Consider the following 18,099-nt stretch of genomic DNA (forward strand, 5'->3'; position numbering starts at 1 on the left):
ATTAGCCCCCGCGGCCCAAAATGTGCATCAAGAACAAGTCGGGACTCAACCGGGTACTTAGAGAATTTTTCGTAAAATTTTAATTTTTTTCCTAGGTGCAGGGGACACATGCCCGTGTGGTCAGGCCATGTGGGGATTTCAAATTGGGCATACGATCGTGTTCTAGCCCGTGTCCATACCCGTGTAACTCACTGACTTAGGTCACACGGTCAAGTCACACACCCGTGTGCTAGGCCGTGTATAGGTGTAGGGGTCACACGGCCAAGCTACACGCCTGTGTGCTGGGCTGTGTGAAAAATATTGAGTATTCTATTTTTTATTTTAATGATGCAAGGGACACACGACCAAAAAACATGCCCATCTGTTTGGCCGTGTGTCACACACGGCTGAGACACACGCCTTTGTCTATGCCCGTGTGGATGAAATAAGGTCATTTCTAAGCTATATTTCTCACCCAAATTTTCCTTCCACCTACATAAACACTTAAACATATTCTCAAGCCAATACAAGACATTCAAATTTATTCAAAATCAAGTCTTATGCATGATATAACACCTCTTATAACCAAGTATAAAAACTTACCTAACTTAACAAATTCACATAAAAGCATATTTTACCAAATATGTTAACTTAATTTAATCATTAATATACCAATGTGATTCTATAAACTAACCATTTCAAACACATATCAAACATGATATAGCCTCTTATATTCACATCAAAACTTGTCCACCACAAGCCATTCCAATGGCTAATTACAACCAAAACATTTTTATATTAACATTGGCTAAGTTAACTTATACATGCCATTATAACCAAAGTTGATTTATTAAATATACCGAGATGAACCGATAGATAGTGTGATGATATCTCCGCCAAGCTTCCAACCCAACGAGCTTCTGAATTACTAAAGAATAGAGGAAATAAAACAGAAGAAGCATATTATGCTTAGTAAGTTCGTATAACGGGAAATTAACTTACCATCTATTTATATTTAAAGTAAGCATGCAAAATTCATCCAAAGGAATTTGGCAATTTGCCTAAACACATATATCCTTAAGAAACATGTTAGTCATGTACTTCATGTGAATATCAAGAAACAAGGATGAGCTCATCATGTAACAATTTTCATATACATATGTTTTTTACATCATATATTCATATAACATGTACATTTGCAAAATAATTTATCTCAAGTTCAGATTATTCCATGTCGAAATTTTACCCGTTAAATTTATTTGAAATGTCAATAGATACACAGGTAGTACACTTGAAGTGTACAAAACTGTAATCCGTCAATTCATATTCAGGAATGCTCATACGAGCACATAAATGGGAAGCTCTCCCTCGAGCCATATAACAAGAAGCTCATTTGAGCTGTATAACGGGAAACTTATCTGGGCTGTATAACGGGAAGATCATAAGAGCCATATTCAGGAAGCTTCGGATAGCCATATATCGAGAAGCTCAAGCGAGCCATATCGAGAAGCTCCGGAGAGCTATTAATCAGGAAGCTTAAAAAGAGTCTTTAATCGGGAAGCTCCGAAAAGCCATATAACGGGATGCTCAAAAGAGCTATGATGTGCCCACAACACATACAGGATCACGACCAATCGGGATGCTCCGAAGAGCTATTAACAGGAAGCTTGCAAGAACCATATAACGAGAAGCTCGAGAGGGCCATATATCAGGATGCTAATGAGAGCTAATAACGGGACGCTCTTTCAAGCTGTGGTGTGTCTGCAATAAATATAGGACCACAACCAATTCGGAAACCCTATATCTATCGAATTTTATTTATTCAAATGGGACTTAATACTTGTCGGGCATTATCAGATATGTGATCAATTTCATATATATGGCATTTATACAATTCACATATACAACATTCAATTCAAACATTTAAATGTACACAATTTAGTTACACGAACTTACCTTGACAAGTGTTCGTGAAGTGTAATCTACTAATCCAATATTTTTTTCTTTTCTTCGATCAAATTCCGTATTCGATTTTTATCAGTTTGTATTGGTTTGCTTATTACCCTGTTTAATAGGGGTGGTTGGATTGTTGGACCTACTGATTCCCAGTTCAATCGATCAATTTGGTTCCAACAACATTGCAATACATTATATGTTGAGGTAGTTATGAGAGTAAGTACAACTATACTTGATGTTCCTCAAGTTTCATGACTTGCATTATTTGGAATTGTTAATCTTTTGAAAAGAAAAAATTGAGCAATGACTTTATTGATTTTGTAGACTTGTGTTGGCTATTTTTCAAGATTGATAATTTGAAGCAACAAATTGTTACGTAGTTGATCAAATTGGATCAAGTAAATCGGATCTCTCGAATTAAAGAGAATAGGTCAATTGATTTGAAGACTTATGTTGGATATCTTCATATTGTCTTAGACTTTATTAATATATTCTAAATGTTGATTTAATTGTGGGGATTATGATTATATTTTGATTTACATGTTAGCAAGTCAAAAAAATTTCTTATATATGTTCATTAGAAATTGTTATTGAGAATGCCTTTGTGTAAATAAAACGATTGAGTAGTGAGAAAGAGATCTAGATGTTAGGAGTAAAGGTAAAGTTGTTACACTAATGAGTGCTAGAACTTAATTCATTATTTGGACAAGGTTAAAGATAAGAATTTGTCTCTTTAGAGTAAATATAGGTAAAAACCGAAATACGTAGCTAATTTTTTTTTTAATTGTTGTTCTTCACTACTTACGCCTATTAGTTATAATTGCTGCTTACAACTGCTCATATTGTTATTGCTAAAATTCACTGTTTTCTACACAATATATGTGTATTGTATACTAAAATTACATATAAATTACGTACATAAATATATATTTTATCTATCTATAATCTAATAATGTATAAAACACAAGTTTGAAGAATCTTTTGAATTTGTGAAAATATCCTTTATATTTTTTATCATAAACTAAATTCATATTTAAAAATAATTATAATATTTAATTTAGAATTATTAGATAAAAAAGTTGAAATAAAATAGAATTTTTTATAATTATACATTTAAAAATAATTATTATTTAATAGAAGTTATAATAACTACACATTTAGAATTTAAATTACAATTATTAGCTAATTTTAAAATATAGTTATTATTTAAATACAACTATAAACATAAAATATAAGAAAAGATTTAATTTTATTGATGTAAAATAAAATTATTATTTTAAAAGAATTCTAAGCATATGAATTATCACTTAATTAATATTAAATTTAATTAGTTATTATTTTAATGTTACTTTTTCTTAATTACATAAAATAAAACTATATTGTATGTTGAATATGTTAAAAATGCTTTAATTATCATTTGAAAATCTTCTATTATAATATTTGAATTGATAAATTAATCTATTCTTTAATTTTATTCAACAATTCAAATTAAAAATATTATTTTAAGTGCCGATTGAGTTTTAGCTCGATTGGCATGAACATTGTTACAAATGCAGGAGAATGTGGGTTCGGGATGTGCTGAAGCATGCTATCCTTCTATTTATGGGTTGGAGAAAGGCTATAGGTAGTTCTAGGTATTGTGTTAAAAACAACATATATAATCAGAACTTATAATGAGATTATTCAAAAAAATATACGTTATTTTATGCTAATTGTTGGAATTAAAAGAAAATTTAAAAAACTAATTAAATATTAAACGTCTAAAACCAAAGTTAGTATATATAAAAGCATAATTTTGAAAACAACAATATGCTTTATTATTAATTATATTACAAAATTGATATTTAAATAAAAATTTATTAGTGTTATTAGATGATAATAATAAAAGTAATATTAATTAATATGATATTATATTAATTAAAAATTAATTAATTTCGTCATATTTTTAAAAGTTTTACTTTAAAAAACATAATATATTATTAGTTAATAAAATTATAAATCAATAAAATCACTGAATATAATTAGATAAATTAAAAATAATAAAAATAAAAAATTTTAATTAAATAAATATAATTTTATATATAAATATGATTTCTTTAAATATGATAATATTTAATAATGTTAAAACCAATAATTTATAATTAATAAAAATTAAATGTGTTAGATTAACATTATATATAAAAAGATAATATTAATATATTAGTAATCAAATTTATAATGTATAAACTAATTAATTTATATTAATAATAGTTATTACCACTTAATTAGACTTTAAATCCATATTAAAATACACTTATTATTTTAGATTAATTCACACTTAATTAGTGTTACAATTATAGGCCAATTAAAACTAATATTTAGCCCTATAAATACATGTATTAGCAAAACATTTTCATTCAAAATAACATATACAGAGTTACACAAGAAAAACCATATTTTAACATCATTTAATAGATTTTGTTTCAATCACCAAAAAATGTATAATTTTCATTATTGCTTGAAATGTTGAATTATTATTTGATATTCGATAGTTGATTTCAATAATATTTAACATAATTGTGAATATTGTTTATCATTGGGTTGTGAAATGTTATGTCAAAGACAATAAAGTATTAACGTAATGGTTCTTTGTAGGTGAAATTTTGACTCATATTCCAATGACATTATTTTATCTAATTACTTCTAATGTTATTTTATTCTTTCAATCATTTTTCAAAATTAATAGACTTTTATTAAAAATTAGAACAATTATCATTTAATTAAAATAAACATTTTTAAAAATGTTATAAAATATATTATTTAATAAATTTAAAATAAACATGTAAAACCATATGTAACTCATGTGACATTAAAACTAATAATATATAAAAAGCACCTTTAGAGAAGTTTTTGAACTAATGAAAATACTTTTTATAATAAAAAAGTAATATTAATTAATATGATACCATATTAACGTGAAATTATTTGATAATATTTTTAGAAGTTTTACATAAAAATAACATAAAATATTATTAATTAATAAAATTATAAATCTATAAAATAATTGAATAAATTTAAAAATAATAAAAATCCAATTTTTTTAATCAAATAAATATCAAAAAATCATATATATAATTTTATTTTAAATATGATACTAATTGAAGAATTAAGAACATCACGTAGTAAATCAACAAAGCCCAAAGTTATGTCCCTTTCTCCTTCAAGTTTACCTACTACTGTACCAGCGTGAATATGATCTCCACCAGACATACGTAAAGCTTTAGCTAGTACACGAAAGTGCATTTTTTTTATTTTTCATTAGTTTTAGAACATTATTTTATTTTTAATTATTTTTCAAATTTAGTTTTACTTCATTTAATCATTATTTAAAATAACAAATAATAAGAAAGAAAGAAAGAGTGCTGAATAACACGTTTTCTCTGTTGGCTGAATTGCTGCAAAATTGGAAGGAAAATGGATAAGCATTAAAACGATGGATGAAGAACTAACAAATTTGAATATATCAGATGGTGAAGACACTATAGAAGGACAACAAATCGCAGAAGAAGAGGATGGGGAATACGAATTATGTTTGGTTGGGAAGGTATTAACAGAGAGTGTGGTACACTTTCAGTCCATGAGACGAAAGCTAGCAGAAATATGGCATCCAGTGGGCAGAATTTCTATTACAGACGTGGTTTTTCAATAGGCACCTAGTTTTGCTTCATCGATTGGAGAAAGCGGAGCATTCGTTGCAAGTTCCATTATTTTTCGCAGAATTTTGGGTACAAATACATAATTTATCGGGAGGTTTTATGTCTAAAGGAATGGCACGTCAACTTGGTGATTTTATTGGAAAATTCATGGGAGTATGATGCAGTTTCAGTAACTAGGGGAATTAAAAATTTTATGAAGGTGAGAGTTAAGTTGGAAGTTCATAAACCCTTAAAAAGAAAGAAGGGGATAACCATTGGTCAAAACGAAACAACTTATGCTAAGTTCCAATTAGAAAAGCTTTCCTTATTTTGGTATCTATGTGGCAAATTGGGGTATGGAGAAGGTTTCTATCTAGTTAGATTAACATTCATAAAAAAGTTGCTTTTGGATGGGATCTATCAATAAGAGTGCCAACAAGAATAAAACAAATGGAAGATTGCAAGTGGTTGAGAGAGGATAGATCGAGATCCAAGTCGGTTGTAGGGGGACAATTGGTTGATATGGGGAAAGATCAGTTGGAGTTAATCCAAACCCTATTTCACATCAAGGAAGGAGAGGAAAAGATACCATTCAGCAAGAAGGGTTGAATTATAGAGGAGAGGAAGCTAGGTATATGGTGCTTGGCTCAGACACGGAGGAAATTCCTATTGGAATAACTGATACTAAGAAAAGACAGGTTCTCAGCGAGTTCTATTGTTTCCCATACCCATATAGAGGATTCAAAGGATTTTAAAAATCCTCATTATATCGACAACTGCTGAAAAGTAGACCGACCAATCACAGTAAAAATACTAAGCTAAAATGTTCGTAGATTGGAGCACCTACGGGAACTAGAGCGTCTCAAAAACAAAGTGAAAGATATGCAGCCCCAGATTTGGCTTCTCATGGAAACCCTAGTATGCACAAAAAAAGATTGAGCGAATTCGAAGAAAGTGTGGCTTGCAGAATGGCATTGATGTGGATGCCTTAAGTTCTAAAGGAAGACTATCGTTGGTTTGGAAGTAAGTGTATAACATTCAATTACGAAGTTTTTCATCCTCACACATTGATGTTGAAATTACAAAAGAAGATATAAAAGTTTAGAGATTTACAGGGTTTTATGGATCACTGGAGGATAGTTAAATAACGCTAAAAATCTACCCTAGCTAGTAGTTGGAGACTTTAATGAAATTCTTCTCTTTTGAAAAGTAGGAAGAGCGTCAACGAGAAGAGAACCAAATGTTGACAGTCCGTCAAGCATTAGACGATTGTAATCTCACAGATATAGGGTTTTCAGGTCAGTGGTTTACATGGGAGACAGGCAGACTTCCGAATAATAACATACGTGAATGGATTCATAGATGAATGGCGAACCTAGAATGGTGGGCAATGTTTTCAAATTTTCGGGTAAGGCATCTTACGTATTCTAAATCCGAACACTGTCCAATTCTTGTAAATGCATTAAATAACAGTTCAAAGCAGAAGGGACAATGACAACCAAAATTCTGATTAAATGAAAATTGGGTAATTGAAGGTCTTGAAAGCAAAATTCAAAAGTGGTAGGAAGAACTACTAAACTTGAAGCAATAGGAAATAAATTGAACAATTGGGCTAAAGGCGAATCAGTTGGGAAGGCAATGTCAAACGACTTTCTAGAATATGAGATTAGAAGAGTTAAATGCGAATACTGCAAATGAAGAAAATTTAGTAGAATTAACATAGACTAAGCTTGCACTAAATTTAAAAGTAGACAATGAGCTATTTTGGGAACAACGTGCACGAGCTAATTGGTAACGTTTTGGAGATAAGAACACGCTGTATTTCCATAGCATTGCGTCAACTAAAAAGAAAAGAAATACAATTTGGGAGCTAAAGAACGATAGTGGAGAATGGGTTCGAGATGAAAAGATTATGGCAAACATCGACACTGACTATTTCAAAGAATTGTTTACGACTTCCTTTACAGGAGATAGCACTCGAACTCTAATGGGAATTCAACCAACAATAATGAAGTTAATAACATGGAGCTAACAATGGAGTTTAAGAATAAGGAGGTTGAAAAGGCAATTAAAAGCATGCCGCCAATTAAAGCTTCTAGAGAAGACGATTTCCCAACTTTATTTTTTAAAAAGTACTGGAGTATCGCAAGTAAGGAGACTACGAAATATTGCATTCAAGTACTTAACAGTAAGCAAGGATTGGAAAATATCAACCATACAAATATCGTGCTTATCCCAAAAAAATGATTCACCAACAAGTATGACTCAATTCAGAACAATAAGCCTTTGTAATATGTTACATAAAATACTTTCCAAGGTCATTGTTAACGAGTTTATAAATATTGGACAAGTATACTGATGAAGCCCAAGGAGCGTTTGTGCCCGGAAGACAAATAAAAGATAATATTCTTGTTGCTTATGAGATTTTACATTCGTTCAAGAGGAAACATGGACATCAAGGTTCTTTTACGTTAAAACTAGATATAAGCAAAGCCTACAATAGGGTGGAGTGGTGCTTTCTACAAAAAGTATTGACTAAAATGGATTTTTGTAATGAATGGATTAAATTAGTAATGACGTGTGGCTACAGTGACATATTCGGTTATCTTTAATGGTGAACAAGGTGAAATTTTCAATCCTTCAAGAGGGCTATGGCAGGGGGATCCGTTGAGTCTGTATTTATTTCTAATATGTGTTGAAGGCTTCTCAAGTCTACTTAGGGAATCTAAGCGATAGGACTTGATAAAAGGGGCAAGAGTTGGTAAGAGTGGTGTTGGGCTCACACATTTGCTTTTCGATGACGACAATATTCTTTTTTGGAGACGCTTCAATGGATGGAGCAAACAGAATGAAAGCTATAGTAAAAAAATATGAAAGTGTCTCGAGTCAATTGGTCAATTTCAACAAGCCCCTCATCTATTTCAGTGCTAATGTGATGGATGAACAGAAGGAACAAATAAGAGGAATTCTGGGAGTTCGAATATCTAATAACTCGAAAAAGTACCTTGGGTTGCCAACAATGTTGGGCAAAAAAAAGAAAAATGCATTCACTAACCTAAAGGAAAGTTTCGTTAAGCGAATAGAGGGCTGGAGCACGAGGCAATTGCCAATGGAAAGAAAAAAGATTCATAAAATCAATTTTATAGTCAATTTCTATTTATGCAATGCAATGTTTCTTATTACCAGGTTCTTTATGCCACGAGTTAAATAGCTTGATTGCTTAGCTTGCGAAGCAAGGGTGGAGATTATGTCAAAGCCAGATTGTTTGTTCGCAAAAATTATGAAAACAAAATACCATTCAAACACAAATTTTATGAATGCAAGTATAGGCTCTTACCCATCATATACCTGGCGTAGCATATGGGCATCTAGAAGGCGATTGGAACAGGGTTGTGGTTGGCATGTGGAAAATGGTGCAAGCATTAATATATGAATGGCAATTGGTTGTTAGAGCCTGGACAAGGAAGAATTCAAGGACACGAAATTAATACAAGATATACAAGATACAGAAGGGTCGTTGATTTAATTGAAGTAGATTCGGCTTTATGGAAAGAAGAAATTATTGAAAACCTTTTTGATGAGGAAACTACACGAAGGATACTAACCATACCTTTATCAAGCTGTGATTTGGTCTGGAGGGGCGACAATTTCGAAATCTACTCGATCAAGAGCGGGTAAAGATGGCTCGAAGCAGCAAATACAACCACCAATGATAATCTAGATGAGTTACAAAATCCCTCTTTACAAAAATATACAAAAATATAGAGCCTAAGTCTAGCAAGTAAAATAAAAATTACATGCTGGAAAATTATTAAAAATTACATGCTCATTTTATCGAATTTACAGCAAAGAAATATTGGAGTACAAAGCACATCTTCCGTGAGTGTCGTTTTACCGAACAAGTCCTGCAAAGTATGGGAGTAACATATTCAACCAATATTGAGAACCAGAATTGGATAAATTGGTTAGCTACGGAGTTACCAACAGGAGTTATTTTAGGCCCTATGGTACAATCGTAATATGGTCTATCACAATGGAACGGGACAAAACGTTTTTGTAGTAGTTTCTTTCAGAAATGCCTACATATCAGAAATTGATAGCATGGGTATTATATCGAAAGGCATGCAAGAAAAACAGGAGACTGTTTGGCAACCAGCGGAAGGAGATAGTGTCAAAGTAAATTTTGATGCATGTTTTAACAATTACATAAACAGCTCTGTTTCAGGGATTATTGTTAGAAATAGCGAAAGCATTATAATGGCAGCAAGCACTTACCCAAATTTGCATGTGAGAGATGCGACAATTGCATAAGCACGAACATGTCTATAACGAAGAACTAGGTTTTCGGAGAATAGTGGTTGAAGGGGACTCATTTAGCATTATCAAAAAAGTGGTGGATGCAATAGAAGATGAATCGGTTAGTGCTGCTTTGATAAAAGAAAGTAAAGCAAGGATTAAGAATTTTGATTATATAAAGTTTAGATTCGTACCTCGTATGGCGAATCGAGCAGCACACGAAATGGCACAAAAAGGAAAATGGTTCGACTCTTCGATGTTCTGGATCAAGGAAGCACCAGAAAGAGTGGAAAGAATACCAGCTCTGGACAGAGGGAGAATGGGCAGAGAAGAAGTTTCGAGAATATCTAAGTAAAATTGTGAAAAATGTGAGTCTTGATGAGATTAAAACACAGAGAATAAGGAGGGAAAGGCCAGAGCAAGATTACAGGAAACAATCTTACCAGAAATGAGATAGATCCACTCCTGCTACAAACACTGATGAAGAGACGAAAGGTAAAAAAGAAGGCGGCTGACCGTTTGGTTTACACACCGGATTTCTTTGGTTTTGTTTGATTCTTTTGTTTGGTTTTCTTTAGGGGAAACGGGCCTTAATGGCAATTTATTTTGACAGCTTACAGCAGGTGGGATGTAATGTAACCCTTTTTTTTCTTCCATTTAATGCATCAGTAGATCTTCGTAATATCATTTGATTAGCAAATATATATTTTTTAAAAATAAACATATAAAATTACATGTAACACGTGATGTAAATCTGGTAGTATTAAATTGAAAAGTTATTAATAAAAGAAGTGAGGTGGAGTGAGTAGAGTAGAATGTAACGATTATGGATATAACTAATTGTCCATTCAAATGTGGGGTAAAAATGGATAAGGCAATCCTTACTCTTGTATCGTAACATTAGGGTTGTATTATAATGGAAATTAACCTCATCAACTTCATGCTATAGAGGAACTACATCGTTATATGAAATTGGTTATTATCCATGATTTAATTTAATAATTTTAATATGGTATGACTATCTATAATCTTTTTCATTGACTATAAAATCAGAGTGGTTATATTTGTAAATGAAACAAAACTCATAAAAATATATAATTAATATTAAAATAATAAATTATGATAGCAAAATGTACATAATATAATATTTAAAAAACATGGTGATTTTGGAAGAAAAAAAATCAATTCGCAATGATGATTATATATTACGGATCATCTGCAACATTTGCAGCCGCAACACTCCGACAGTATTGAATAACTGGAAGGATAAATAACTGTGGCTGCTCCCCCATTTGCAGCACTAATAACAAAGAGAAGTGTCGTAAAGATAAAAAATAAAAAAAAAACTGAAATGATAAGTAATTGTGACTAGCTCTAGAGTGTTCATTCGGTTAACCGACCGGTTAACCGACTCGAAATTACTATAACCGAATTAATTGATCTTTCAAAAATTTTAACCGTTAACCGAACTGATTTTTTTTAAAAAAAATAACCGAACCGAAATTTTTTCGGTTAATAAGGTCGGTTAACCGAATTAACCGAAAATTATGTATTTTTTATTTTTGGTTAAAAATTACCTGAATTACCCGAATTACCCGAATTAACCGAATTATTGAAAAATACCCGAATTACCCGATTTTTTTTATTTTTATTTTTAAAATTTAAAAAATTTATAAATTATTAAAGTAAATTGGGTTTTAGACTTTAGTAAATTGGATTGTCTTTTAGTTTTAGTTTTATTGGATTGGGTAATTGGGTAAACTTTAGTTTTAGTTTTATTGGGTTGGGTAATTGGGTTGGGTAATTGAGTTTGGGCTGGGTTGGATAATTTTATTTATTAATTTTTTCGGTTAACCGAAAATTAACCGACCGGTTTCGAACCGAATTAACCATTAACCGAAAAATCATAAAAAAATTAACCAACCCTCGACCGAAAAAATTCGGTTAAACGACCGATTAACCGAATTCGGTCGGTTAACCGAATTTTTTCGGTTTTACCCGAATTATGCACACCCCTAACTAGCTCCCCATTTGGCCGTAGATTAACGCAACATTAATTCCCTCTTTTTTCCTTTTAGCATTATCTTTCTGGAATTCGCCGGTAGTTTTATTTTGATTCCTTCACGGTTCATCATCACTTTAAACAACTGTAACATTTTCAAAATATTTATAATGTTCTAATAGTTATAACTACAAGTGGTCCAAAAATAATGTCACTTGATAATTAAGCAATAGTTATCACTATTTATAATAATCAGTTATGTCTCTTGTCATTAAAAGTTATATTACTTAATTAATAAAAAAGGGCAATAATTATTCAAGTTGATACCTATTGAATAATTATGTTTGTGGTTAAAAATATGACTATCTGTTTGGGTAGTTATGTTCCTATGAAGAGACATGAGACCTCCTATAAATATGAGAGGAATTTCATTTGTTGGATACACCTAGAAACATAGAAAAAAAAGTTTCTTTTTGATCTCCCACCATCTTTTGTATTCTTAGATTGTTCTATAAAGAATTATTACAGAAATTCTTTATAGAAATTAATATCCTTGTTATGCTCCGCTTAGTGCTCAGTGGACTGTTTTCATTAGTGCAAAATGTAAACAGTCATTAGGCTTCATTGTATCCTCAAGATTTATTTTCCAGTAACTCTTTTGCACACTATATATAGCTGGGAGTGAATAGAACATTAAAGAAAGTGGCATTCTCATAAGTTTATTTTTATCCCCACTTGCCAACACCAAATACCTCTCATTTAATCAATAATTTTCTAAATTTAAAAAAATTTAATTCATTTAACTTAGATTAGTTTTGAAGGATGATTATATATTGCCCTCATCTTTATCATCGTAAACAATTGCAGTAGAGAAACCCCGTTTTGAGTTTTTGAATTTTTTTCTTGTAAGAACAATTGCCTTTGTTTATTAAAGCCACTCTTATCAAGTGAGTTTGGTTGGATCTGAATTCATTTTGAAGCGATAAATAGGCATTCAAATTCATATAAAGTTTGATGGAGTGTAAAATACTTCATGAGCAATTTTGTATCTAACATCAACTCAAGTCAAATCATTATCTTCAAGGGCATTTTTTTCAAATGTTAGGGTTATAGAAAAGGCAACTCGACACCAAACTAAAAAGGAGGCTCTTTTATCATCTTTCTGCCATCTCCTTTATTTCTTTCACCGATTTTAATTTTCTAAGTTTCCTTTCTTATCTTAGTAGTTAGTGACTGTTAGTTTCTTTTTCATTTTTATTGTAGCTTTAGTTTTCTTGAATGTGGATACAAAACTTTCTCTTGTTATTTTGAGTTCTCTTTAAAGTATTCAATAAATTTTATTCTTGTTAGCTTTCAAAAGTGCAAAAATATCATTTTTGGTTGTGGTTTCATCATCTTTCTTGTTGCTGTCATTTTCGACAAAGACTCCTTCAAGAGTCACCAAGAACCTATAAACCTTGTCTTTTTTATGGTTATTTGATGAATTATCTAAGCATGAAATTTACTGATATTTGTATGTTAATGATGAGTAGGCACTAAATCTTATGATAGTTGGTTGATTGAAATATTGCATGGTTAGTTTTTGGTTAGAGACTAAATTGTAAAAATTGGATTAAATTGAATAGACTTCAAAACCTAAAATTGATGGCTTTAGGTGAACATTTGGATAGGCGAGACCGAGAGGAGAACCTATCGTCTAATTAGGTAAAATGGTGACCGAAAGATAAAATTAGACCAATTAGGAGTTTGAGCAATTTAGATACCTAATGTAAGAATTAGTTAGCAACATGAATGTCAACTAACCACTTTATCTCATTGCATTGATATTTGTGTACTTTTGACTATTATTCAATCTAGTCCTTCTAGGTGTAATTTAGTGTAATTAACCTTGAATGATAACTTGTCGAAATATAGTATTTAGTGATTAGCTAGCTAGACTTCTTAAGTGCATGCTTATCATCATTCACCTTATCACCCAATCTCTCTTGTGTTCGATCATTGGAATGCTCTAAGTGTTCCATTATAACACTTAAAAAATATTACAACTAACCTATCACACTTGCCGTCAAATTGCTTTAATTCTTAATATTTTGTGCTAATTCTCTACTTTGTGTAATTAATACACCTTGGCATGATAAATTAATTTACCAGTTTAACTAGCATGATAAATTGATTTGCCAGTTTAACTAGAGTACAAACCTCATATATATATATAAACATGTTCTAGGAGTGGAAAATGTATTTAGGCTTTTCTTTTTGAGATGAAAACCTAAAGTGGAATGCCATAAATCTATGGCATCTTTCTGCATTTCTAGTAATGTTTACTTGCTGGTGTAAGACCTTGCAATAGCTCCCCACTAACATTAAGCTTCAAGTGTCAACTTTTGGCTCTTACACTTGGCTACTCCTTTTGAGTTTGACCTTGACAAACTTGTGATTCACTCACTGATTCTAATCATAGAATCATAAAACCATGGTCTAACAATATCCAATTGTTTAGTTTTATCAATTGCAATTAGCATACCATAATTAGTGTAAAGCAAAAACTGTAAGTAGCAATGACCAGTGCATCAGTTTTAGTAAAACTCGTTATTTGTCATTTTCTACATTATTATCAATTATGTGTCCTTTTTCTTCAACGTCCTCTTCTACAAAATGACTAGGATTAGTCATTGCTATTTGTGGAAATAATTACACATTGGCTCATTGCTCTGATACATTAAAATTGTTAACACCTCTCACTCAGTTGCAATTCAAAAATTCTTTTTACCGAGTTAAAAATTCTACGATTATAATTAACTAGTTTGTATACTCGCTCATCGTGATGCACATGCTAATTGTATGTATTAATTAAAATGTAATTAATTATTTTTATGAATCTATTTAAATTTTATAATGCTTCATTAATAATTTGATTACGAAATTAAACTATGTTGATGTGTCAGCATATAATAGATAACAAATGTCTTAGAATTGGTTTAGAACTAATTGTTACTAAAATTATTTCAAAACTCTATTTTATTATATATATGTGATATATATGATATGATATGTGTATGTATGCTATCACATATATAATACATGTATATATATAATAAACAAAAAAAAAGATTACTTCTTTTTTCCCATTTCTTGGCTGATGAATTTGATAAACAATAAATTTTATATTTATATTTAATTCCTAAATCAATTTAAATTGAACTATTATATAATGTGATTAAATTAAATTAAATTAAATTAAATTAAATTAAATTAAAATGTTATATAATGTAGTTAAATTAAGTTAATAGTGAGTCTTATAATTATCCTAAAACTCAATGTTTCCATATACATTCTCACGTACCTTCTTTTTTATAATATACTAATTTTTTATCCCGTGCGATGCATGGGTTGATTTTATGTTTATAAATTAAAATATGTTTAGTAGTTTTGAATTTTTTAAAATGAAATTCTACATGAAATTTTTATTTCCTTAAATTAAAATAAAATATATTTAATTTGTTTACATGTTTAATTAACAAATCGTAATGTGTTTTAACATATTTTACACCCTTTTTAAACATTTATGTAAACATTTATAAAATTTGAAAATTTAAAAAATTTATTTTAAAATATGCATGTTAAAACGTTTTAAAATTTTTAATTTTTTAAAAATAATTACTCAATCTTATAAAAGCATGATATTAGAAATTAAAAATGAAAATTGCTTATTTAAAGTAATTTATTATTGAAAATATTATTATTAATGACATATTTAAAACTTAATTTAAAAATGAGATTACTTTAAATATAACTAAAAAATAAAATATTTTTGAAAACTCAAAATTTTCATTTTTGCTTCCATAATTTATCAAATTCTTTCAATTACAGTGATTGTCTTAAAGTAACTTTCACGAGAAATGATATTTTTCCTTTTGGTACATACGGCAAGGGGCATAACCATTGCGCCCTTATGATGTTGGCGCCAACAACCGATATGAAGACTCACTTTCACGTGTAAAATTAATACCCTTAAAGAAGAAGAAGAAGAAGAAGAAGAAGAAGAAGAAGAAGAAGAAGAAGAAGAAGAAGAAGAAGAAGAAGAAGAAGAAGAAGAAGAAGAAGAAGAAGAAGAAGAAAGGGGGTAATGGCAAAAAAATAATTATTTATATTTATGAAACAAAATGAATTACACATCAATACGTGTATTTCTAACCACATAAGCACGATTTGGAAGTGAGTGGTCACAGCAAAACTGGAAAGACTACAAGAACAAAAAGATGATCACAGAAAAACCAAATTGGGCAGGGGAATATAGTTGGGTTCTGGTCGAGTCTGCCGTGGCTAAATTCGCTAGCCATTGACTGGCCAGTGCAGCCGCCTGCACGGAGTCCGTATCCGGTCCTGATTCACCGGTTGATTCGGCAGCAGGATCCTTTGAAGATTTCAAACTGCATCAAAAATTAATGCCACATGAAATATAAGCAACTATCAATCTTTCAAGCACCCAAACAATGTTGAAATCTTTCAAGCTTAGGAATTTACCTTGGGGAATTGGGACAGAATGTGATGGTATAATCAGCCCCAGTGCATGTGAAAGTGCTAGTGGCATCATCAAAAGCATAGCTATACGATTTGGGGCAAGCTGATTTGAACACTTCTGAATAAATGGACGGTTTACAAGCTGTTGGACTGCTGTAGGCACCGCTACAGCAGTACTCTGGATTGCCGAAGGCATCGCACGCGCTCTTGCAGGCGTCGCCACCATCGAATTTCAGCTCCGACGGGCACTTTTTATTCAAATCCGTCATGCAACCGGTAGTGGCACACTCCCCTGACCCTCCATTTCCTTCCACAATCATAGGCAAATTATAACCATCAACCAGGCTCACGTCATAGAAGTCCTGCGACCCTGAACCAAGGGTAAACTCGGCTAAGGTAGCCGGAGGTGTGGCGCCAGCTCCATTGCATTCAATTTCACCAGAGTCGCAGTCTCCTGTAGTACATGATCCATGGCCAGAGTCATCGAAACTGCAGCCTGTTCTTCCCCAGAAACGACCGGCCCAGCCGGTAGGGGCTTGGAAGGAACGAGAGCCGCCATTCCTAAGTTCAAAGCCTGTACTTTCCAGGGTTGGACTTCCTGGATTAGCTAGAATTCCTGGCCATACTGTGTAATCGCATTTGTTGATGAATGTGAAGGTTGCAGCCGTAACCCCTGTAAAAAAAGGAAACAGAGGAACACAATTTCATATTGGTTTTATTTTTAAAAAAGATCAAAATTTGACGAAAATGCGAACAACCCAATTTCTTAAAAAGCATGCATTCTCTGTACCATGAAGAAAAACGACGAGAACGAAGCTCAAGAACGTGATTATAGAAAAGTGATAACAGGAGAACCGAGACATGGGCGTTTCCTCTGCTTTTTGCTGTTAAATCAATGATTCAATTCGCGCTTTTAATTGTTTATCTAAAATGAAATGATGATATTGAAAAAGAAAAAGAAGGGAATTTAATGTTAAAGGTGGTGCAATTCTGGGTATTCAAGGAAATAAGAAGAGAAACAAAGAAAGAGATGCAGTGTTTTTTTTTGTATATGTTGAAGCCTTTCACTCCTTTCCTTGATGGAGAAAAAGAGTGGAGGTAAGAAGGGAGAGTTGAGTGGTGGTAGTGGTGAGGGAATCTAATCATCTGCTCTTCAGCCTCTATTTATAAAGGAACATCCTTTGAATAAACAAAGCAAAGATGGTAGTATGTAGATAGGCTCAAATGACCAAGCACAGTGTCATTTGTTTGTTTCTTTGGCCCCTTCTACCTACCAACTAAAAAAATGTTACTAAAATGAGAGGATAACATCTGTTGTTAGTGCCGACAAGTTTTTCCTAATCAAAATTTGAAAAACTTTTACTTGATGCCAACTTTGAGATTTCAGAATGTGAAATAATCAATTCATTGATTATAATAATTAGTTTTAATGATAAATGTTGATATAAGTGCAAATTGTAATACCCTAAAAAATACTAATTTGATTTAAGGTCCAAATTCAATCATTTGCCGACCACTCCTCTCTAATATTATTATAATAATGCTATTATTATGGGCACTATTGAAGAATATCGCCAGGAATCTCATACCCTAATACGTCAAAGACATAGTGGAAACGATGCCATGGAATAGTTATAGAGTCATTAACAAAAAGAACCTATTCTACTATAG

The 18,099-nt window shown here is 31.4% G+C and overlaps 1 protein-coding gene and 1 long non-coding RNA gene across 4 annotated transcripts; both read right to left on the reverse strand.

Annotated features, from left to right (window-relative positions):
- Positions 1 to 686: 686 nt before the first annotated feature.
- LOC107912821 (uncharacterized) lies at positions 687 to 10,530 on the reverse strand. 3 transcript variants are annotated; one of them, XR_005921231.1, is made up of 6 exons: positions 10,349 to 10,530; positions 9,885 to 10,252; positions 9,432 to 9,514; positions 9,220 to 9,326; positions 8,947 to 9,063; positions 687 to 907 (listed from the first exon to the last, which is right to left on the reverse strand). It is a non-coding gene; the product is annotated as an uncharacterized lncRNA (long non-coding RNA). The 3 variants fall into 3 exon arrangements; XR_005921232.1 differs by having other exon boundaries at positions 8,958 to 9,063; positions 10,349 to 10,512; XR_001688299.2 differs by having other exon boundaries at positions 8,958 to 9,063; positions 9,220 to 9,514; positions 10,349 to 10,512.
- A 5,501-nt stretch (positions 10,531 to 16,031) lies between these two features.
- LOC107912820 (thaumatin-like protein 1) lies at positions 16,032 to 17,613 on the reverse strand. The gene is made up of 3 exons (XM_016841160.2): positions 17,219 to 17,613; positions 16,432 to 17,101; positions 16,032 to 16,337 (listed from the first exon to the last, which is right to left on the reverse strand). The coding sequence occupies exons 1-3, from the start codon at positions 17,289 to 17,291 to the stop codon at positions 16,151 to 16,153; spliced, it is 930 nt and encodes a 309-aa protein (XP_016696649.2). The 5' UTR covers positions 17,292 to 17,613; the 3' UTR covers positions 16,032 to 16,150.
- Positions 17,614 to 18,099: the final 486 nt, after the last annotated feature.

The sequence above is a fragment of the Gossypium hirsutum genome, chromosome D11, assembly GCF_007990345.1.
Source record: "Gossypium hirsutum isolate 1008001.06 chromosome D11, Gossypium_hirsutum_v2.1, whole genome shotgun sequence".
Lineage (NCBI taxonomy): Eukaryota > Viridiplantae > Streptophyta > Magnoliopsida > Malvales > Malvaceae > Gossypium > Gossypium hirsutum.